At 42.2% G+C, this 24,679-nt stretch overlaps 1 protein-coding gene across 1 annotated transcript in view; it reads left to right on the top strand.

Annotated features, from left to right (window-relative positions):
• The window catches only part of Mipep (mitochondrial intermediate peptidase), a 134,670-nt gene that overhangs the window by 49,679 nt on the left and 60,312 nt on the right, over positions 1-24,679 (top strand). The window contains exons 13-16 of the mRNA XM_059273530.1: positions 1,591-1,795; positions 3,045-3,154; positions 20,069-20,143; positions 23,041-23,160. Coding sequence (XP_059129513.1) covers positions 1,591-1,795; positions 3,045-3,154; positions 20,069-20,143; positions 23,041-23,160 — 510 coding nt within the window. The remainder of the gene's footprint in view (positions 1-1,590; positions 1,796-3,044; positions 3,155-20,068; positions 20,144-23,040; positions 23,161-24,679) is intronic.

Genomic DNA, 24,679 nt, shown 5'->3' with positions numbered 1-24,679 from the left:
TGTGAGAATACGATAGAATTTGAAAGTAATAAAGGTCATGAGAAGAACTGCATGGACCCATATCTACTACTTGAATCTGGAATGTGATATTAAACTAATAATAATGATTGGTGACATTTTACAAGCTCTTATTTTGGGAAACCAGCACGTAAGCCCTTTATGTATTCACACCTTTTAATGTTCACTCCAGCCTTTTGAACTAGGCTTTAATACAACAAGAAAACTAAAGCAGTGAGGTTATACACTTGCCCAGGACACCGATAGACGTTCTTAGGTCTTCACCCTAAACATTCTGTCTCGAGCCCCAGCCCCATGACAGACAGTTGTCCTACTTAGCACTAACTGTCATCTTGACACAGCCTAGAAGAGTCTCAGTTGAGTGTTGTCTTTACTAGGTTTATCTGTGGACATGTCTGTGAGGGATTGTCTTGATTGCTAATTGAAATAGGAGGGCTCAACCCACTGTGGTTGGTACCATTGCTAGCCAGGTGGTCTTGGGCTCTACACGAAAGCATGAGAGAGTAAGCTAGCAAGCACTGTTACTCCATGGTTTTTCAGTTTCAGTTCCTGTCCTGACTTCCTTCAGTGACAAACTGTGACCTGGAAGTGTAAGCCAAATAAATCTTTTCCTTCCCCAAGTGGCTGGGCCCATACAAGCTGTTGTGCTGCCAGTTGGTTCGTGGCGTGGGAAATAAGCAGCTTGCTTCTTTCCTTTTGCTGCACGCTAGATTTGCACACAGGTCACCTTAAGCATTTTCATGCAACTCATTGGGAAATGCCAAGACTTCAGGTTACCAGTTATAACAGGGAAAAAAAAATGGTGCCTGTCATTTGATAGTGATCCACAGTTTCCAAAGTGTTTGAACAGAAGTGAGCCCAGGAAATGGGCTTAGTCTGGGATTTGACAGGTAGCATTCTGCATTCTGCAGATCAGGCTTTCATTGGTGATTTGGCTAGCAGGAATCAAAAAGAGGACCAGAGGGCAAGTCAGCAGGCTCAGGGTCCCAGCTTTTCCCTCTTTCCTTAGTGGATGGCAGTTGGAGAATTCCCAGCCCTGGCCTCTGACAATCAGCTGGATTCAAACCCAAGAGGCAGCACATACAGCTAGTGTGTTTGAATGAAGCACTTGACATTTTCAAGGCTTAGTTTCAGTTGTCTTTCCTCATGTCATTGTGAAGGAGTGACAGTCTGTTTGCTCCAGACTCTGCTTAGATAGTTCAGGCTTTGGCTACCCAGGAATAAGGCTAGCAGACTGAAAGACTTTCTGTTGGTTGCCTGACACATAGCAGGGACATTAGTGCCTCTTCCCACTCACTGTTGACACTTAGAGTGTGGGTCTCAGTTCTTCACTGCCTTTGTTCCCAGCATTGGACATGTCAGGTCAATGCATGGTTTTGGAGTAGCTGAATGAATTCATTAATACATTTTAGTGGTTTAAAAATTAAAGTTTTAGGAAAAAATGAAGTAAATATACAGGATAAAAATTGAGTAAGTTCTAAGTCTGAACTTACACATTTCTATAGAGTTTTATATCTAACTTGTTCTTTAGAGTGTCTAACACCCATGCTTCCATTTATTTCCTCCTCAAAGGATTGCCACTTCACCATCCGAGGGGGCAGGCTAAAGGAGGATGGAAGCTATCAGCTCCCCGTCGTTGTTCTTATGCTGAATCTTCCCCACCCCTCCAGGAACGCCCCCACCTTACTAACTCCTGGGATGATGGAAAATCTCTTCCATGAAATGGGACATGCCATGCATTCGATGCTCGGACGAACTCGATACCAACACGTCACTGGTGAGGGAGGCTTGTTTGGGGGATCTGTAGCGATTTCTAGTGTCTGCCATTGCTTCCTAAGTCTGTCATCTCAGAGTTCCTAGGTCCTTTCCTGCTCTTCTTTCTAGGTAGGAGGATGTCTCGAAGTTGTGCACATTTTTATTTTATGATGTCACAGGGAACTTAATACTTGTGTGTGTTTGCAAGAATAGGGGTGTGTCTCCTCAGTCCCTGGCACCATTACAAGTGAAATTTTTTTCATTTAAAATAAAACTCCATGTATTTTATTACAAAACAAAATAAATTATTTCTTAAAAGTATGGTGGAGTATTTTTACCTGTACTGCTCCTGTACAATATTATAATTCTACTTTATGAATTTTAATGATGCCTGATTACATTCAAGATTTTATTCTTAGCTTTCTTGTCTCTAAGTTGATTTTTTGTTTTGTTTTGTTTTTTTTAAGACAAGGTCTCTAGTAACCCAGGCTGGCTTTGAACTCACTGTATAACTCAGACTGGACTTGAGCTCCTCATCTTTCTACCTCCACCTCCCAGGTACTGGGATTAAAGGTGTGCACCACCACATCTGGCTCTACTTCATCTGACGTCTCCAGCTTACTACCATCAGTGGTCAGCATTTGACCACCTAGTAAGGTGTTGGCATCCATTGCTGATTAACTAACTCTGAACACACAGAACTTGGGCAAGGAAAAGATGTTTGAAAAGAGTGTGGGTGGCTTGACTGGAACAATACAGTGTCAGTAAGAGGTTCTTAGAGGATTTGTTGCCTTAAGGAACTTAAAATTTAAAATATTGATTTTTCCTTACCAAGGATTGACTTTGTAACAAAGCAGTATGTAGCTTAAATAAAGTCCTTTGGAAACAAATGAAGGCTAAAAGCATTTGGTAATGGAATTCATTGAATTATACAAATGCCTTAATTGTTGTAAGAGGGTTTTAATTGGTATTTCATGTCAAGCCAGCGTAGCAGAGAACAAGCTGTGTGCAGAGGGTGTGAGCTGTTGCTTTGTGAGGTGTTTCAGCAGCTGTGCAAATATTGTGTTTTACTTTAATATAAAGAAAATATATAGGATTATAATAAACTTTCCTGCAAATATGTACAAATATTTTATAGAAGTAAAATATTGATTCAGTGAATTAAAGCTTATCAGAGTTCATCAGAAGTACAAATAGAAGTTTGAAAACTGTACATAATATGAAAGACAAACATGTTGATTTAACTCCTGTTTTTCCTCTCCCCATTTTAGGGACCAGGTGCCCAACTGACTTTGCTGAAGTTCCATCTATTCTGATGGAGTACTTTTCAAGTGATTACCGAGTAGTCAACCAGTTTGCCAGGCATTATCAGACTGGGCAGGTAGGAACCACTAATAAAGGTTAGTCATTCCCACTCCAGAAATTCAGAATTCAAAATTGAACACTGACACAGTTTTACAAGTAGACAGTCACAGACCTGACCTCATACAACAGGTCATAGTCAAACCACAATACACAAAACAAAATACCACATCAAGTGGCTGGCCTCCGTGTATATTTGTAAGGTAACAACAGGTCTGTTCAACAGTGAATTCCTGTTAAGAGTGGGGTTCTATTCCTAAGCTGTGTTAGCTGTGTGTGTGCAAATACCCCCAACCTGAAAAAACTCAAAATCTGAACTAGTAGTTCTGGTTGCAGGCGTTTTGGATAAGGGGTTCTCACCCATGCTACCATATTGTGCATTGGGTTGCCATGATTGGCTTCTTATGGCCTCCTGAATAAAGTTGAACATTTTGTGCTTATTTCTTTTGGTTTCGCAGACACCACCCCTCAAGCTGTCAAATTTTATAATTCCCAGCACATGGTCATATACAGAAAAATAGCTGCCCTTTATCTGATGCCAGATAATCTACTCTCGTTGTTCCCGTCTTCATTGTCAAAGGAAGGCACTATGTCCCTACTTTTCCCTGCTGCGTACTGGTTGAGCATTCAAGCTTGTCTCACTGCAAAAAGCTTTGCTTCTGGACATTTGTTCTTTTTTCTTGAATTGTTTTCTTAGCAACTTTATTATCTGAATGATGTGAAGTTTGAAAATTCTTTAATTCAAGTTTTTTTGTGTGTACGTGTGTATGTGCATTGCAGTTTTAAACACTTCCAAATTAACATGAGAGTTATAGTACAATAGTTCCTGTGAGTGTACCTGATGGTATGTTGCCCTTTCATGACCCAAATGTGTGTTTTTGCTTTGTTTTGCTTTGTTTTTTGTTGTTGTTGTCATCCTGTGGTACTGGGGATCTAGCCCACAGCATTGCACATGTTAGCTGCATGATCGGCTACTGAGTGACATCCCTACCCAACTGTCCATGCTCATTGGAAAATGCACTCTTGCCCTCTGAACATTTCCCATCATAGTGTACCCTGCCTTACATTACTATTTGCATCTCTTGGCCCTGGACTTTTGCCTAGTGCAGGAGTGGGAGAAAAGTGAAACTTGAAGGAATTCATTGAATTAGGAGAAAACAAAGGACTGACCCCACCTTTGTTTCCATCTCTTTCTGACTGTCTCCAGATATGGAATGTGGCTTGGTTGTCCTTTTGAGGGCTTGATTCTATTTTCATCAATTCTAGAATAGTAGATGTGTTCCTAGGTAGCTAATCTGAGTGAATCTTCATTATAATCTAGTTTAGTTATTAAAATAGCAAAATTAAATGAACTATTGTGAAGAGTTGTTTGGGGATTATGTAGGCATGGTCAATGGTGTGGCAGCACATACCCCTGCAAAAAGTAGTGCAGCCATCCATACTGCATGTTGGGTTTGGGAGGGATAGGAATTTTGTAATTGCTTTCTGCATGAGGCCAATGGAGAAGAGCCATATGCTCCATACCCAGAATGGCAGGGAAAAGCCCGCTCAGGCTGCCGGCTGCCTAAGGGTGCAAGGAGTAGCTAGAAGAGGGTAGAGAATACATGAGGTCTTGGAAAAGGCTGTAGGAAGTAGGCTTTCCACTGGCTCTCAGTAGCCCTATTTTGTTAAAACATACTGGCACTTAACTGAGGCATGCTAAGGATGTGAAGTCCCCAGCCCGAAAGTTCCTGTTGCCTTTATGCTTCATGCCAGTCTCCAGGTCTCACAGTTACAAGTAAAAGTCAGGCATTATCCCAAGGCTTATGTCTTCAGTTCCTGAGGCCAAGACAAGGTGGGCCATTTTGGCTAGAAGGAAAAGCCACCCAAAGACCTGGAAAGTCCTTACAGGGGGTTGTGGAGGACTTGGGGGTGGGGAGTAGCAGGAATGGGCAGAGAATGGGGGAGAAGGGGAAGAGAAGAGTAGTCAGGGAGGCCTGTGGTGAAAGGCTCGGTAAGCAGGAGGAACAGTGAGGGAGGAAGTAATGAAAGGGTCTTAGTAGGGGAATGACATCAACAAATCACAAATCATTACTTTTAAGTGTCCCTGGCATCCAGAGGAGACAGGTGGGGATGACTGGGCCAGAGTCTAAGGGCAACACTCGACTTAGTGAGCTGTGCAGAGTCCTGAGGAACAGTCTGGGAACATTACATCTCTGAGGGCATTTTGTATGAGCTGCCCGTGAGCAGCCCCAGCTCATCTGTCTCCCCACTGGCTTGCCTGTGCTTGTCTGAAAGCTGCTTCTGTGTGTGCATGCTCTCCACATACACCTCAGCCCAGCATAGTCCCTGCAGAGAGTTTTCCCAGTACTGTTGGCACTGGGCTTTGCTCCCTCCTTTCCTGGGTGCTTGCTGCTCCTGGCCACTGATTTCCATACAGCTCTGTTCCTCTTGCTGGCTTCCCCAGATGCCACCTTTGAACTGTGGCCGTGTTCAGTCCTTAGCAGTGAGGGCTTTAAGTCTATAGGCAGGTGATGAGGGTGACCCTGACCACTGCTTGCCAGCTTAGGGGTGGCCATGTGGGGTGGGGCAGTCTTGTGGGATTTGCTAGAAGGATAAGCCCCCAAAAGTCCTGGAAAGTCCTCACAAGGGTTTGTGAAGGACTTAGGGGGTAGCAGGGATGGATGGAGAATGGGGAGAAGGGGGTAGCAGGGATGGATGGAGAATGGGGAGAAGGGGGTAGCAGGGATGGATGGAGAATAGGGAGAAGGGGGAGAGAAGAACTAGTCAGGGAGACTACTTTAGATAGTTGAGGGTGGGGTCAAAGGTAGACATTTCATGTCTGAGAATTCTGTAAGGCTCAGTTTGAAAGAGGTTGCCAGGTTCTTATTTGGATGTATTAGTGGATGACATTGTTGTCCAAAAGGCATTAACAATACAAACTTAAAATCTAGAAGTTAAATGGGCCCTTCTAGTATTGGGGGTCAATGGCAAAGTGATGACTGTAGGAAGGGAAATTAGTAGTCAGCAGTGGAGGGAAAGCAGGGGGTGCCTTAAGGAAGCAAATCGGGACACAGGACTGAGGACAAGGGTCCCCAAAAGTAGCTGCAGAAGGACATGAAGCTTTCAGAGTCACAGTGTTCTGTTTTGTTTTGTTTTTTGTTTTTGTTTTGTTTTTTGTGTGTATGTGTTAAATCTTGGGTTCAAATTCATCATTGGTACGAATGTCAATTTGAAAAGGTGAGCATCCCTGTAAAGAACGGGCAGAGGAGTAGAAAGGTGCCAGAGCCACTGCACAGAGGGTGGGGGAATATTCAGTAAAGGAGAGGGGTTCCCTCAGGAAGAAGAGCCTTTCAGAAGCTAAGCATGCTGTAATTCAGCACTTGGGAGGTAGAGTCGGGGTATTGGGAGTTTCAAGGCCAGCCTGGAGACCCTATCTCAGAAAAAAAAAAGTCCCCTTGAAGAAGATAGTTGCAAAAAACCAGCAGTAGTCCCCGAATGCTGCCAAGGTAGACACGCTTCAGGGGAGCATTAGGCTGCTTTGGATTAATTTCACACTCAGACTCAGAAGTCATATCCAGTGCCCTTCAGGACTTGCAGACGCAGTCTAAGGAATTTAAAATAATTTTGTGATTTCATGGAGAACACAGAGCATGCCCACAGGCAAGAGACATAAATAAATGTTCTAAGATCCTCAGAGGGCTCGCCTCTTCTTGTTCTAATTAAGACATCCCGTGGCTTGATTTCCCACCTCCCTTTATTTTAAGGGCAGTTCTAGCCTTAAGAATTCAGAGTTAATTACTAAATCCAAGTCTTTATAAATAAATGGCAGAGGAGCTCAGGGTAGTGTCTTCATGGTTAATTTCCTGTCCAGTTGCTTTTAGGGAAGGATATATACCCCTCCTATGAGGTATATTCTAGAAAGCTTACAGAGTTCATGATAATCTGTCAGGAACCGCCTAACTGGCTAGATGAGAGTACAGCCAGGGAGTTCTTCAAGTTGGAAGAATTAGAAGTTGGCTTTTGTGACTCACAGGGGCTGTGCACAGGTCAGGTGACGAACACTGGAGGTGTTCATTTGACAGTGTCCCCATGAATTCACCGCCTCGTGGACCACACTGGGGGGCCTGTGTTACTGGAGGCCTGTATGTCCTCTGTCCCTCTCCTCTCTGCTTATTGGTTCCAGCCTTTGGAACTTTACCCTTGCTCTGAGAGAGTATAAATCATCTATCGGCAGCCATGCTTCTGCAGGCTGCTCTTGCCCTCTGTACACCTTCCTAATAGGCAACATCCCTGCTTCTGAAACTGCAGTCTTTGTTGTTTACCCATGTGTATTTAATGGCACATTGTGTCTCCCTACCCCCAAACCCATCATAAAATCATAGGCAGACTTCATAATTACTAGGTTCTTAGAATCAAGAAGATAGTCTTAGCTTCTACTCCCAACATTAAAAATGTTAAGCATCTCCGGGCTTGATTCCTGACCTCAGACCTCCTCCCAAAATACCTTCCTAGGAAGTGAGGTGTGCCCAGAGCTTTCTTTTTCTTTCTCTCACTGCCCTTGGATACTGATTCCCAAGAGGCATGATCACTCTGTACCCTCTTAGGGGTTGTAATCTTTTCACATCAGGCTTTAGGTAAAATTTTAAAATTGAGCCTAAAGGTAGTGGTTAGGGTTATGGTTTCCTTTGTTCCGAGGTTCTGTCCCCATTCCACTTTTTCAGAATAGATTTTTAATCAGGACTCTTAGCTGAATTGAAGTAGCCAAGCTCCTAAGTAGACCAGATAGCTGTAAACTCTGCCTGTGTGTAATAGTAACCTTCCCTGTTTCCAGAATTTTAGTTTGTAGCTTATATTAGCATTGGCATTCAAACTGCCTTGCTCGGAGCAGGGCGGTTCCCCCTTCCTCCAGTCACCTGTCACCTAAGGGACAGTCAGTGTTACCTGTAAGTTGTCCTGGTAGCATTTCCACACGCTCTCTGCTACTATAGCTTTATAATAAGCTCAATACCATAGGACCAGTTCTCCTCAATTTGTTCCTCAAAAATTTTGTCTATTCTTGGGCCCTCATGTGTTTTCCTAGACATTGTAGAATCAAGTTACCTGTTTTTTTTTTTTTTTTAAAGTATAAGAATTCAGTATTTCTATGTGTGTACCAGCATATCGGTGTATATGGTGTATCTGTGCCATATACCAGTGTCAGGATTAAGTCTTCAAATTCATGACTATGGCATAGCCCTCCATTTATCAGGTCTCTTAAAAGTCTTGGAATAAAGTTTTAATGTTTTTTTCCCTAAGGTCTTGATCAACTTTTGCAAGACTTGTAAGTATTCTTAGCAACTTTACAAAAGCGTCACTGGTTCTGATAACCTGCCTGTAGACTTTGAAAGGCCTCTGTGGTAGTTTGAATGTAATTGGACCCCATAATCTCATAGGGAGTGGCACTGTTAGGAGATACAGCTTTGTTGGAGTGGGTATGGCCTTGTTGGAGGAAGTGTGTCACTGTGGGGGCGGGCTTGAGGTTTCCTATGCTCAGGATACTGCCCAGTGTGTCAGTCTACTTCCTGTTGCCTGCAAGATGTAGGATTCTCAGCTACTACTACAGTTGCTGTGGGATGTTCTCTATGCTGTGTATGCTGTGAATGTGTTGCTCTGATTGGATAATAAATAAAGTGCCAGTAGCCAGGCAGGAAGGATAGAGCAGGTGGGACAAGGAGGAGGAGAATTCTGGGAAGTGGAAGGCTGAGGCAGAGAGACGTCTGTCTGCACACTGCCATGCTCCCTGCCATGATGTTAATGGACTGAACCTCTAAAACTGTAAGTTGGCCACCCTCAAATGTTTTTCTTATAAGACTTGTCATGGTCATGATGTCTCTTCACAGCAATAGAAACCCTAACTAAGATAGCCTCATCATCAGTTACTTCTCCTAAGAGTGTGTTTTGTTTTCTTTCTGGTCCACATATCTCATTTCTTTTTCTTGCCTCATTCCATTTTTTGAGTAAAAGCTGTGTGTGAATATGACTTGCCTTGATCCTGATTGATATTTTTGTTTGCTTGTTTTTGTTCATCCTGGTTTTTAAAGAAATGTTTCTACTGTTTTATCATGAAGGAAGATGCTTATTATGGGTTTGGTAGAGATCCAGGAAAAGTAAATTCCTTCCTATTTTTATCTTACAGAGTTTTGTTTTTTATTATTACTTTTTAACCATTAATGACTATCGTGTTCTACCAGATTTTTCCCCTACATCTCTTGAGGAATTGGAAAGTGAGTATAAGTGTTAAGAACTAGCAGTTAGGCTCCTTTAAATTATAGAATTAAACAGCTTTGGTCCAAAATTTATATACATACATACACACACACATATATATATATATATGTATATATATATATATATATATATACATATATATATATTTAAACACAGAGCTGACGTCTTAGTGGTATTTAATGAATAGAGGAGATTTGGGTTTATGAGAGAGATTGGCTAATGTCTTTTACTTCACTGGTATTGAGTACAGGCCATTTTCTAAAATGAACTGGTGAGTTGATGTGTGTTCCTTCTTCTGTCATCTACATGTGTGTGTGAGTGCCTGTGTGTCTGTGTCTGTGTGTGTTTAATAAATCTGTAATCATCTGTTTCATAAGGCTTTGTCAGAGTTCATTTCTAAAGCCCTTTATGACTTACTTTCTCTGTGGGAAGATTGTAGAGAGTGGTTTGGTTCTTCAGTGGTCACTGAGCTCCTTGGACTGGATGTCTTCTTAGTAAGCTTTGCTAAGTTGTAATTTTCGAGAAATTTAACCCAAGTTCTTAAGTTTATTGGCATAGTTATTTATAGTATTCTTTTATCTTTCATTTTCAGCTTCATCTGTAATTATATCCCTTTCCACATACTTAGTATTATTTTTCTCCCTTTCTTCCTTTATTACTCTTGGCAGGTGTCTGTCTTATTAGTGTTTTCAAAGAGCAAATGTTGAGTCTTCTCTGTTTGGTTTGAGTTCACTGACTACTTTTTGCTTGTTGTTATTCTTCTCTTCCTTCCTTGTTCTATCAACTTCCCTGATTTCTTTTCATTTTCTTCTTCTTCTTTTTTTTTTTTTTTTAATAGGATCTCATTACATAGCCTTTGTTAGCCTTTGGACACACTATGTATGCCAGGCTGGCCTTGAACTCATTGAGATCAACCTGTCTCTGCCTCCCAAGTGCTGGAATTAAAGGCGTGTGCCATCATGCTCAGCTTCCCTGATTTCCTAAGATGGCATTTAGCTAATTGTTTAGACATTTATTTGAATGCTATCTGCTTAAAATTTCATAATGTGGTGCATGGTCAAGGTCTTTCTAAGATGCCCCAGATGTGATCATCTTGCTGGTCTCTACTTTCTTTAGGCTCCATAAAGTTGCATAATTATCATCCTATGATTCATATTTAGACAAATGCCTTTAATGCTGCCCAGTAAACAGAGCATATTCCTGACACGAAAGAAGGACAGTTCGACAATTTTTCCCCTTTGGGGCTGTAACCATGTCTGACATTGAGGAGGAGAAATCATGACTGAATAAGCGCTGGGAGTCAGTGCTAGCAAAGCTATGTGCTTTAGGTGCATAGAGGGTGCCCTGTACTGCTGCAGAGCTGTGAGGACCCTTTCACCCAGGGCGCCTGACTAGGCCTCAGAGATTGAGGTTGCAGAAATTTGAAGCTATTGGCTTCACATAAACACGTTAGTGGTTATGGGATGGATAAGTTAAATATTAGAACAGGACTTTGTGTTGGATGCCTGGCAAAGCCATGGGCATTTGGGCTGGGTAGTCACCACCAGCATAAGATGCATAGCTCCTAAGTTTATAGTCAGCTTTAGTGTTTTTGTCATTGAGTCATTGAAAGCTGGTCTCAATTATCAGAAAGAAGCATAAACATTTTTATTTTTAAATAAAAAATGATAATCATAGAAAAATTCAAGTTGAATGACCATAAGAAGCAAATGAAGTGACTATAGTTATTGGCATGGTACTTTTTAATTGTTGAAATAACATGGCTACCATGTTCCTATTTATCAATGGCTAAAACTGGAGTGGGGGAACCCCTCCTCATTTTTATTTATTTATTTATTTGTTCGTTTGTTTGTTTGTTTATTGCCTATTTCAAAGCTGATCCTTGAATTTGAAACTTCCTAGCACAGTGCTGCTTGTACAGCATCCTGGTGGGATGCTTCTGCAGGCATTGCACATTGGTTACCACCTCCTACATGCTTCCCTGTGCAGGTGCTCTTCTCCTTCCTGGGAAAGATCACTTGCATGCATGTCTCTCTCCACTGCTTGGTAGGCTGCCTTGACACTGTGATAAAGTACAGGTCTCCCTGCTCTGTCTATCTTTGCTCAGCCTTTTCTACTGTCTTCTCCTAAGACACGATCTTCATTCACTCAACACAGGGGAAACCTGCTGGGAAACAGGGTAGCATCAGACCTGGGGAGTTCTAAAGAGAGTACCTGTGGGCTTTTTCCTAATAGACTCTGAAGGATAAAGTTTACCCAATAAATACTGTTTTGAAATAAATTTACATGCATATTCTGAAACTACATTCAGGGTAGTCTGTCAGGACTGACAGATGGAAAAAATCCTTTCTGAAACTGTAAGCTGCTTTGGTAAGGATATTGCTAGAATGACTGTTTTGTTTAAATGAAACACCTCCATCAGAAGAATATTTATACTAAATGTTACTGAAAATTGCAGAATGGAAACCTGCCTGTGTACTGTGTAGACAAGTTTTTGGGAGGGCAGTGTCCTCTGTGGCGTTACTTGGTAGTTTACAACATGAGACACTCACCTGGGAGCTAGCTGTGTGGTGTGGACTCAGCTCTGAAGGGGCTGGCAGAGAGCTCTGGACACCTGTGGTATGACAAGGGCAGGCCACAGCCCTTTTCTCAGTGCACCTGGGTGCCCTTGCTGAGCTCCCTGATGCCCTTGTTTCTTTAAGGAGGTTTATGTGTTAGAGCATTTTCTTCTCTTGGTAGAAGTGTACGTTTAATTGCTTTAATCATTTCCAAGTCAATGCTTTGAATCACTTGTGTTTTCAAAATATGGATAAGGCTGAAGGAAAGGGGCTTAAATACTCTTGGAGAATAGGTGTACCCTGCAGCAAGTCTTTGCTCCTGAACAGGGATGACAGGGAATCTTCAGCAAAGGGACTTGAGTGAACCTGCTGATGAGCTGGACCTGCTATGGCTGCCATTTCTTCCACCATGGAGGGGGTGGCCAGACAGGATGCCCGAAAGTCAGTGGGCCAAGGCCAGAAACAGAGAGCTCCCTGGATTCTACCATTGCACAGTTGAAAGGTTGGATGAAAGGTTAGGTCACACTTCACATTTTTAAAAACGAGGTTTTGAGAATTTTATACATGCATGTAATGCATTTTGATCCTATTCACAAGTGCTCTTCTCTCCCAACTCCTCCAAGTCTACCATCCACTATCTAATGCACTTTTCCAAATGACACATGTAAGGCCCTTTAGGAAGAGTACACAATGTACTGTTTATGGAACACTTAGAATTGAAATTCTTAGATTTAGTGTGTGCATGTATGTGTACGTGCTTTTGTAGAGGTCAGAGGTCAACCTGCAAGAGTGAGTTCTCTCCTTCCACTGTGGGTCCCAGGGGTCAAGTTCAGGTTATCAGATTCAGCAGCAGGTGCTTTTAGCCATCTCACTGGTCCCTAGGATTTAACTTTTTACTACATTTGTCTTTTCTTTTGGTTTTCCAAAAAGAGTGGAAAATATACTCCTTATCTCAGATAAACTATGTGCCAAGTAGAAGTTTATAGTTGTTGATCTGGAATGTTGGAATTACATGTTTTGAAGATCAGAATTTTCTGGGTGGTTAGAAATTAAAATGCTTTAAATACTGTAGACTTTTTAGTTTTAAAACAAACTTTGTGAGTTCTGGCCAAATGCACTTTACTTAAGCACATTCCTGTTTCTGCACATCCATGAAGTGTGGTGAGTATTTTAAGAAGATAATCACTTCACAGCTCTCACTCTGTCCAGGTCAAGTTTTGCTCTCAGACCTGTTTGTGTGACTTGATGAGCTTCGGTCTTCAGGCCTTGCTGGAGTCTTCCAGGAACAGTCTGGTCTACTCATGGTGCCTCTTGGAGTTCAGCTTTCTAGCCTGCTGGCTTGCTTAGAGCTAAATTTATTGTGAAAAGTGTAGGAATTGGGAGAAATGTGTTTTTATGTGCCACCTTCAATTCTGGCCTCATTTGATTTTCCTGATGTCATTTTTTCATACTCTCACCTTGCCATCCATTAATTATATGATAATTGTGTATTTGAATGCATAATTATAATCACTGTGTTTTGTTTTACTACTTCTAACACTTTTGGGGAGAACTTGTTGGGACATTAATTTGAAAAAACAAAAACAAAACCTTGTATGGGAATGGCCTTGTCATTGAGTAGCAGGATGCTTTGATTGTGGGGTAGGATTTTGAAATGGCACGGCTGCCACCCTCTCCATATCTTCACCGCCATGTGATGCCGATAGCAGGATTATGTTTTATCTGATATTTTAAAGAAAAAATAAGTACAGTCTCAATAAGGCAAACTTTGTTCAGAGGGTCCAACTGCAATAGAGTTTTATAGTAGGAGAGAGATTCTGCTCATCTCCCCTCCAGATACAGGAGGACATGGGCTTGGGTATGATAGAGGGGTAGGTCAGGGACTTTGGTGGATAAAATATTGGGAAGCAGGAAATAATCAGACCTCCAGAATGTTTGGTGAAGATGGACCTTGATGGCCAGGCACCACTTGGTAGATGATGCTGATGAGGGAGTCTTAAAGATCCAGTCTTAAGGATGGGGACTCTGGCTAACTTGTCTGCTGTGATTTGGAAATGGATTGTGTCCCAAATGTATATTTGCTGGAAGGTTGGTCCCCAGTGTAGCAGTGTTGGGGTAATGGAACCTTCATGCTACCACCCTAGAAGAAATGACTGCAGTTCCTGACGGATCCTGATTAATTCCTGTGGCAGGTTGTTAGAAGAGAACAGGCCTCTGTCCTGGGTCTCCATGTGATCTCCTTCTGTGTCTGCATGTGATCTCCTCTGCCTGTGTCTGCATGTGATCTCCTCTGCCTGTGTCTGCATGTGATCTCCTCTGCCTGTGTCTCCATGTGATCTCCTCTGTACATGTTCCCACCATCTTTCACCATCTGCCATGAGACTCTCACTATTAGGACCATCTATTGTTGGATGGCTAGTTCCTAAAATTGTGACCCAAATAAATTCTTTGTTAATAAAACACCCAGCCTCAGGGACCTTTTTGTTGCAACAGAAAACAATAACACGTTGATTAAGCCGATTCTTCTAAAAGTGGACAATACCTAAATTAACATGGAAACTTACATTCAGACAGAGCTTGAGCTGAGAAGAGAGAACCCTTGTCTTCCCCTAGCTAACCACAATAGTGCCTACCAGTTGACTGGATGAATGGGTGAAAAGTTGGCTGGTACCTTTAGCATACTTATATTTTTTGCATTTTATCATTTTCTTTTTCCTTGAAATATTAAAAATATTTGCCATCTAATGCTCACTCATTTATTGTCCAATGGCTGTTACTCATACAGGTGCAGAAGTTCACAAATGTGCTTGCAGGGATGAAGTTTGCGTGTGAGGATCGTTGTGATTAGTACAGTTGACTTAAAGGCCAGATGCTTACTTTCTACAGGAAATTGAGGTTAAGCCCCATGCTTGATCCTTGAGCCCGAGGGAACTGAAATAATAAAAACTGTCTGTTTGGTTTTTCAGTAGAATTTTTTTAACATCAAGATGGGCTAGAGTGTAAGTTCCTGGAGAACTGAGATATATCTTTTCTTCTTGACCAACAACTGTACCAGTCAGAGGAAGGGCAGACTGTCAAGCAGATACTTGTCCAGTGAACTATTTCTAGGCTAAAGCCACGAGTCTGGGTTGTGGTTCTGACACACACCCTGTCTTGTTATACATGCTGAGGCATTGCAGGAGTCTACATGCATGCCTTTAAAAATTGGGACTGCTGATTCTTTCTCAGGCTTTGCTGCCTTCCTGTCAAGAATGCCTTTTTTATAACACTGACCTGCTGGGTGTGTCCTGTCCTCCAACCACATAGAAAACTCAGTGGGTTCCCTGGCAGCATTGCTGCAGGAAGAGGCAGCTAACATTCCAGCTCTTCCTGAGCCACAGGACCTTATAGTGTCTGAGTTTAAGGATGCAGCCCAGCCCACTATGGAGAGCACAGGTGACAGTGCTCTGTCATTTTCTAGCTGAGAGGAAAGCCAGGTGTGAAATCGCTGTCAGAACGGACGTGTGTGTGTGTGTGTGTGTGTGTGTGTGTGTGTGTGTGTGTGTGTGTGTGTTTCACAGGCCACTTTTTACTGGCATCTACAAGTGATCGTGAAACCATAAGGAGCAGAAAATCACAGCAGCTCCCTCTTCCTCAGCACCTGCTGTGTGGAAGCTGACATACTCAGTTTTTAAAAAGCATTGCTTGTTTCTTGTAGAGGTCTTACCTGTGTAGTTTGGTTTAGTCTAGGTGTGCATGCATGCATGCCTGTGTGTGTGTGTGTGTGTGAAGTTATCGTAGAAGGGATAATTTCCCCTGATTTCATTCTCAGCAAGTTCATTATTGGTATATAGAAAACCTGCTGACACTTGCCCCTACGCACACGCACCGTGGTGTATGCATGTGACCTCCCTCTCTTCCTCTGGTTTGTGCACGTAGTGTCTCTCTGTGTGCAAGTGCACATGTATGTGTGTGTATAGGTGTGTGGAGGACAGAAGTTGTATAGTGTGTTCCATTGTTCTCTACCTTATTTTTTGAGATACAGTCATCACTGAACTCACTGATTGGCTAAACTGGGATTTAGGTGTGTGCTGCCAAACCCAGCTTTACACATGAATGCTGTAGGTCTGAATTCAGTGTTTGAGTGGGAGCTCCACCTCAACCCCTGGCACCCTGGCATCCCTGTACCCAATGAGTCTGGAATGTTCTGGTGGAAGATCCACCTCAACTCCCCTCCCCTATCTCTTTCCCTAACCCTGCCCCTTCAAAGCCCACCAAAAACAGCTCCTCCCCGAGAGAAGCTCAAGACCACTCCCACAGGGTATATAAGTTGCATCCCAGAAAAGAGACATGTGATTCTTCCAGTCTCTCATCCTGGTCTCTTCTCTGAGGGGCTTAAACCTGGGCTTTTCCAATTCGGTCTGATTCGGTTTGCTGCGTTAGTGGAGAGGCTTTCAGGGTGCAAAAAACTTATCACTCAGGTTCTCATGTTTGAGAGGCAAGCAATTTACGCACTTGGACTTGTGCCCAGCATGGAAACTGCTGATTCCTATGTGTTGATTTTGTATTCTGCTGTATGGCTGAAAGTGAAGTCTAAGAGTTTCCTGATGGATCCTTGAGGGTCTTTAAGGATAGGAACATACTCAGGCGGTGATGGCACATGCCTTTAATCCCAACACTCGGGAGGCAGAGGCAGGTGAATCTCTGTGAGTTCGAGGCCAGCCTAGTCTACAAATCGAGTTCCAGGACAGCCAGGACAGTTACCCAGAGACACCCTGTCTCAAAAAATCAAAAGAAAAAAAATGATAGGAGCGTGTCATTTGCAAATAGGGATGATTTGATACCTTCCTTTCCTATTTTCTTCCTCTTGTCCTATGTTCTAAGACTTTGATCATTGTTCCAAGTAAGAACAGTGAGAGTTGGGCTCCTTTGTCTCCTCATTGTAGCTCCAATGCTTTTCAGTTTTCCCGTTTAGTGTGTTTGCGACAGATTGAGATGTGTTACTTCTATTCTTAGGTTCCTTGGAGCTTTTATTGTGAAGGGATATAAAATTATGTGGTGGGCTGCTTTATCTCTACTAACTTGAGTTTGAAGTCTGCTTTGTTAGACAGAAGAAGAGCTGTCTATGCCAGCTTGGGTGTGCCTTCTGTTTGCTAGATAGAGTGACTTTTGCCTTTTGGTTCTCAATCTGGGGTGTCTGTGCTTGTGAGGTGTATTTCTTGAAGACAAAACCCACTTGGATCTTGATCTTTTGTCCAGTCAGCCAGTCTGTATCTCTTTGATAAGTAGAAGCCACTTACATTTAAAGCTATTAGTGAGAGATTTTGCTAATCTAAGATTTTGTTGCTTTTCTGTTTGAGTTGTTTCTTTCTTTTCTACTAGTTTGCTGATGACTGTGTTGGACATGATGGGTTTTTTCCATCTCTCCTTTCATTTATCCTGCTCATGAAATTTTTTTCCACATTCTTGTAGCTGAAACTTTTTCCTTCCTCTTTATATAATATTCTTTTAAATATTCTGCAGTGCTGGCTTGTTTGTTTATCATGAACTGCCTTAGTTTTTGCTTGGTTTGAAATGTCCTTTCTCTTGTCTGTTTTCAAAGATAGCTTTGCTGGATGCTGCAGTTTGGGCTGGCAGCAGCTTCCTCAGAGCTGGCGATATGTCTTCGCATGCTTTCCGGCCTGTAGAAGTGCTGCTGGGAAAGCTGCTGCTGTCCTGATGTAGGTGAGTCCCGTCTTCCGTTACAGCCTTAATGTTACTATTTTTTTTTATTTCCGGCACCTTGACTGTGGAGAAGTTCTTCCTTGGTTATGTCTGTGTAGGGTTCTAAATCCTCTTGGGTTTGAGCTTTCTGCTATAATTCCATTGAACAGATATTCTATACCTTTAGCATTTATCTCAGCATCTTCTTCATCCTGTGCATTCTTAGGTTTGGTCTCTTGATCAGATCCAAAAGTTCTTCGGTGTTCTGGTCATGCTTACAGTTTGTCCTCCCGCCCACACCTTGTTTTATTGTGGAGTCTAGTATTTCTTTGACCTTGTCCTCCTAAGTCTATTGACAATGCTTTCCACTATTAGTTATGTGATTCATTTCGTTTTTATTTCTGAGGGTTTTAATTATTTGATCTTTTCCCCCTTCAAAATCAGTTTCCTTGTTGAAGTTTCCTTTCTTGTTTCTAGCTTTTTCATCTATATTGCTGATTTTCTCATGCATTTGCCTGACTTTTCCCTCTATATGGTTGACTTGAATTGAATTCATCTGTTTGCGTGTATCTTTTTTCAGGTCACTGGTGATTTTGGCTTTTGAACTCTTGAGCTCTTCTCCCAGTATTTAGCCCACTTCAGTATTTTATCTTTGAATGAGTCACTGAAGAGTCTGCTTCTTCCAAAGCTTCTGTTGTGTTTCTTGTGGTCCTGGGTTGTGCTTTGTGCATCTGTTGGTTTGACTGTCTTCCAGTTTTATTTGGGGATCCTCTTATTGACCAATCTACTCAAAAGGGCTGAATCCCCAGGACCACTCAGACAGGGGACAACAACCACAGTCTTGGTATCTGCATGGGCAGAAGACCTGTCTTCGTACTTTCAAGACCTCCTAAGCCTTACTCTCCCCACTGGAGGGTGACACCTGAGCTTGTAGACTACAGCAGAGGACAGATAGGTGGCTCCCACTGACCTCAGGATGAGGGGCTATTAAACTCAGTGTTATTTTCAGTTAGGAGTGTCTTGGTTGCTTTTCTGTCACTGATAAAATATCCTGACAGAAGCAACTTGAGAGTGATAGGGCTCATTTTGGCCTGCAGTCCCAGAGGGCCACAGTCCATCATGGCAGGGAAGACATGGCACCAGAAGCAGGAAGCTGCTCAGTTGCATTGCATCTGCACTCAGGAAACAGAGAATGAGGCTATAAAGCCTCAAGGTCTGTCCCTAGTGATGCACTTCCTCTAGCATGGCTCCACCTCCTAAGGGCTTCACAGTCTCCCTATACTGTACCACCTGGTGGAGGCCAGATGCTCAAACACATGAGGGCACAAGGGGATTTCCACGTTCAAAACACTGCATCACCTGTCTTTTTCTGTCATGTCTTTGTGAATTCCCAGTGCTCTCTCTTCTTCATTAGGAATAGAGTCAGTTCTTTCTTACTCTGGTTCTTCTCTTTAACCGGGTCACAGGAAAGGCAGTGCCTACCCAAAGTCTGGTTGGTTTTTCTTAGGGGGAAGTGGAAAGAGAGAAGAAGAGGCTCCATGTTTGTGTCTGAGTGGTCGTCAATTCCTATGGTAGTTTTCACTTCAGTGAATCACTAGGAGGGATCTTGTCTGTGTGTTCCACCAGCAAAGCCTTTCAGAGTCCTGTGTGGCCGACCCTGTTCTGGGATGTAGGCAGTAGAAGCTGTGCATGAGCCCACACTCTGATAGCTAAACTGCCCACTTCTGCCTCTGCTTTCTTAGATTGTGTGTTTCTCTGCAGAAAGGATTTTGATTTTCTTCAGTAAATAGCCAAAAAAAAAAAAAAAAAAAAAGTACTTAGTTCAACTACATTTTTTGATTTTTTTTTTTTCCCCTAGAAGTATAAGTATCATAGGATTAGGTCAAATTAGTCCCTAGAGAAAGCTTTAAATAATACAGGACTTCATACTGTGGCCAAGCTGCCTAATTCTTCTAGGTTGGAAAATAAGAACCACACTGATTTTTCAGGTATTAGTCCATCTCGGACACTGCCTGGCACTGTGAGTTAGTGTCTCTCGGCATTTGAATCTTCTGGGCTCCTTGTCAGTTATTATGTGCACTTGAAAGTTAAGAGAGCACTTGAACACACTTGCTAGAAACAAAGGAACAGAAGTATTCCCTTTGGGGTTTAAATAGATCTGAAAGATCAGTGCCAATACCGTCACTCCCTCTAATCCTGTTTTTTCATGTGCAAACCCTTATTTGACAGTTAGTCCTTCTTAAAAGTAAATGGAATGTCTTTAGCCATGTTAGCTTGTCAACTAAAATATTCAGAAGATATTTTTCCATATAATGAGATCTGCCATTCCTTTTTTCCCATTTGATGTTATTTTTAAATTCCTGACCCTGAAGTTTACTTGTTGCAGTGGTTTATTAAGTTTATTAAGTAGTCTACTGATGTGTGTATTGTTTTGTTTTATAAAGCCTCTGCCGAAAGCTATGGTGTCTCGCCTCTGTGAATCTAAGAAGGTTTGTGCAGCCGCAGAAATGCAGCTTCAGGTATGTGTGCATGTCTCATGCTAACGTTTTCCAATTATTATCCCTTATATACACACAACTTTAAATTCTTGCCAGTGCTAACATTTATTACAATAATTATACTTCTGAACACCTTTCATCTCAGTTCAAAGAACTTGCCAGAATTGACTCATGAAATTCTCACACTATCTGTATGAGGTACATGTAAAATATGAAATATAGTTATTTCCCATTTTTATCAAGGAATTCATCAAAGCCTCACAGGGCTACAGAACCAAGGTAGGGCTCAGACCCAACCATATATATTGTTACTCATTTTCTCTCTTTCAAAACAAATTGTGGTCCTCCATGTGAAGTTTGAACAGTAATTACCATTAGATTTAGGATAATATTTATAGACAGTTTCCTGGGTTACCAGATGAAGACAGAAGGTTTTTAGGAGCCATCTGGATGCCAGCTCTGTTACCAGATGTTCATCTCTTTGCAGTTATGAGATTGTTTGTGGCGGGCTTCTGTCCTTACGTCTTGAGTTGTGTCAGCAGTTTGTGCACACGCGCCTGTCTTCTCAGCTGCCCTGTAGGGACCCAGTTGACTCTGTCAGATGGAAGCTGTTCTTCAGCTGCTTTTAGTTTTTAAAAATTCCCGACCAAAACCCTGAGAAAACAAACCCAGCCCCAGAAAGCAGGAAGTGAGCTCTGTGTTTGTTGTATCTTGGTGGGTTTTCCAGCTCGAGGTGTAGTGTGGTGCTAGGGCAGGCACAGGCCCTGGCTTCAGTCCCGATTCTTCAGGGAGAAGGATAGTTACACAGACACAACCGTGGATTTTCATTTGATTTATTTTATTCGGTGGCCATGAAGGTGAATACAATTAAAAATGATTTTTAAGTGGTATTACCTGGGGACAGTCCTTTTATAATTTTGTTTTGATTTTGAGACATGGTCTCAGTAAATGGCCCAGACTGGCCTTGAATGTGATCCTCCTGCCTCAGCCTTTCAATGCTGAGATTACATGCATGTGCACCCCTGGTACTGAAGCCTTTTGATTTGCTTTTACATGTCTCTTGGAGCTTTCTCTTTGAGCATCTGTTCCAACGATTTTATTTTAAACCAGGAGCCAATAAACTTGAGAGAGTGGAGCCATTCCAGACAAGGCAGGTGCTATATCCTGCTTCTAAGCTGAGCTGTGTAGACTAGCAGGTAGAAAGGAAAGGGGCTGTTTTGTGTTGTGCAGTGGTGTAGGCAGTGTTTTAGAAAGCGTGAAACTCCTTTTGTCATGTACTGTTTAACAAGTGGGCTGAGTGCTTTCGTGTGGTGCTAAGGATTTTGGTTCCTGGAATGCAGCTGCTGGATGAGCAGTGTCTGAGTTGCTTTTCTGTTGCTGTGATGAAACACCATGATCAAGGACAACCTAAGGAAGAGAGTTTATTTTGGTTTACAGTTGCAGAGAGGTAAGTAGACGCACAGCAGCAAGGCATGGCGGCTAGAGCAGGAAGCTGAGAGCTCACATCTTGAACTGCAAGCACAAAGCAGAAAGAATGAACTAGAAATGACATGGAGTCTTTAAATTCTCAAAGCCCACTTCCAGTGACATACTTCCAAGAAGGCCACACCTGAATCTCCTAAAACAGTGCCACCAACCTGGGGACCAAGTGTTTATAAAAATCTACATTTGCATCGTTTTTAAAAGGTATAATCAAAGAAGCAAAGCTCTTGAATTCTAGCTTGTTTGTAGAGTGGACAAAAGTGTGCCTCCTCAGTTCAGGGTAGAATTGAGTTTCAGTTCCTAATCCTTTGATCCATCAGGACTGGTTTCTTTGGTTCTCATTACCCAATGTTACTCATACAGAACCGAGAGAGCTGCATTTAGCTGTATGTTTAGATTACCAGCGAGGGAAACATAATGTTTATATTCAGAAAATGTCTGTATTTTTCCAGGGAAGGCTTAACTTAGCTTTGTAGTTCACAAACATAATTGTATATGTAGGTGAAGCCAGCGGCCAGAGGTCGTTTGCATGTTGTCTTTTATCCAGACTAATCCTCACCTCTTTCAAGTCAGCAGCTGCACATTCTCTGCAGATTCCATTTCTAAACCAGAAAGATGCACCTCAGCTGTAACTGCATGTCAAACTTTTCTCTTTAAAAAAAGCACTTCAACTTTGTTACGAGGTCAATTCCTGCCATGTCAGTACTCAAGCACGTGGGTCAGATGTCCTGGTGAAAACCTCCTTCTCCTGGCTTTAACTTTTCTCCATAAGGCTTAAGTTCTCAGCACTCTCTGAACTGCAGGTTTTGTGCTCACATTTCCTTGATGCTTCTTTACTCTAGTTCGTTTCCACAGCTGCTTTCCTCTCCTGGGGGATGGGGGGTAGGAGGGAGGGGTCCTTCTCCCAATCCCCCTACTACAGCTGCATCAGGCTTTGTCACTTCTGTGACACTCAGCACATGTACTAGAATGTTTACATCCTCTGCTACTCAGCTGTGTCCATGTAGTGATCTTCACCTCTAGATACAAAACTAGGATTCGGACCGCTTCACACCTCTCATTTATGATTTACCAGGGTCCAGGGAGAAAACAAACAGGATTTGTTAGATGCAGGGGACCACAACCTATAATTCCAGTTTTTTAAACATATTTTTAACTGCATAATTTCAATTTTATGACCACAAATTTAATGATGGATAAGGTTCAAAACTGAACAACAACTTGTATTATGGAAGGCTTTAGAGTACCCCTTCAAGCTTTTGACTGGTCATATATGTGGTACAGAGTATGTCTCAAATAACACATATTTATGTTTGTGAGTCTTTTCAGCTGTGGTTCATAATTGCCATTCTGGTGCACTTACAACATCATTGACTGACCACATCTTAAATACAGGATGGACTACCAAAGCTAAACAGAGCTTTCTGTCTGCCTAGGTCTTTTATGCCGTCCTGGATCAAATCTACCATGGCCAACATCCCCTGAGGAAGTCAACCACAGACATCCTCATGGAAACACAAGAGCAGTTTTATGGCTTGCCCTATGTTCCTGACACTGTGAGTCTGCATTTTAATCTGTCATGCTGTGCAATGGCTTTGCCTCTTTCTCTAGGTTGCTATCATCACCCTTTGGAGGACTTGACATCCCTACATTTGTGTTGAGGTTGTGTTTTACATGGGCCAGATGTTAGGAGCGTCCTGGCTCATCTAATGCTCCATGCATGGTTTTCTTTCTTCTCTCAGTGCTTATCAGATTCCTAGGAAAGTGGATGTTAGTCAATATTCTCTTTGGTTTTTTATGCATATATATAATATATAAATTTGTATAGTAGTACTACGTCTTTATACATAAGATAAGACTCTAATAGTGTTCATTGCACAGAGAACTAACACTTATTGAGGACCTTACATTGTACCAAGGGTCGTACTGTAGTCTGTATATCCTGTCTCATTTAGTACCCTGTTGGACTAGAGGACAGGAGTCTTGTTGCTGCTTCCAAATTCTAGGTGCTGACTTCACCTCACTGCTTTGGAAAAAGAACTCTAATTTCACTCTTAAACTAGCCTAATCTACTAAGTACTCTCCTCCCCTTAGGGTCATCCCCAGGATTAGATAGTTAGTGATGTGTTGGGATTGAAAGTCACTTCAGACTTCTCCAGTTACTCCCAGGCTCCTCTGGAAAGAGGATCAACTGATTTGCTCAGCAGTGTGGACTCTTCCTCCGGGCTCTCCAGTTGTAGGGGATAAAAGCCTGGTATCACTGGTTTCAGGAGTCAAGGGTATGTGTGGAGTCCCAAACCAGAAAGGTGCAGGTGCCTCAGGTTCTAACTGGACTGGATCCATAACATCACTGGACTGTGTCTCTTCCCTGCTCTCAGCTGTTGTTCTCTGGGTTCATTTTATTTCTCCCATCCAGGAGGTGGGATGGCTACAACTGGGTCGAGATTTTACCCTTCCAGCCTAGTCAGTCCAATAAGGAACTCATGTTAAGAGAATTCCATAAACTGTGGGAAGTCAAAGTCAGTGCCAAGTTAAAGGATTGAACATCAGAAGATGATCTGGAGTCTAAATTAATCATTAAATTGTAACTAGCCACCAGGTCATCGTCCTCTCACTAGTAAATATGTATAGAAATAATTTATACGTAGCAGACATGTGAGAGGGAGTTTGACCTTACAATATGTTAAGACTATGAGGGCCGTTCTCCTTCAAATCACCACAGCTCATCTGTTTTTTATTTTTAATTAAATTTCTTTTTTAAAACAGATGATGTGAAAACATAAAGATTGGGATGTCTAGAAGACACTGCTCAGCCCTCTGGTGTTGCTATGCTTGTTAGGAAAACTCAGATTCCTTGCATCAGGGGTCTCCTGTGTGTCCTTGTGTAAAGTGCAGAGAGTCGAATCCCAAATTGGTGATCAGTCTCTACGTCATTTTTCTTTTGTGGAAGATGAAAAGACATCTGTTTTCTAAAAGTTTACCTCTTCCCTGGGTTATCGCCACATTCATGCCAGTCATTATCTGTATTGCAGATTGAACCTAGCTGTGGGCAGGTGCCAGCCATGGTATTGTATG

Source organism: Peromyscus eremicus, chromosome 9 (genome assembly GCF_949786415.1).
Source record: "Peromyscus eremicus chromosome 9, PerEre_H2_v1, whole genome shotgun sequence".
NCBI classification, from domain to species: domain Eukaryota; kingdom Metazoa; phylum Chordata; class Mammalia; order Rodentia; family Cricetidae; genus Peromyscus; species Peromyscus eremicus.
The sequence above is the reverse complement of the archived record's forward strand: the minus strand, read 5'-3'. Positions and strand labels throughout refer to the sequence as shown.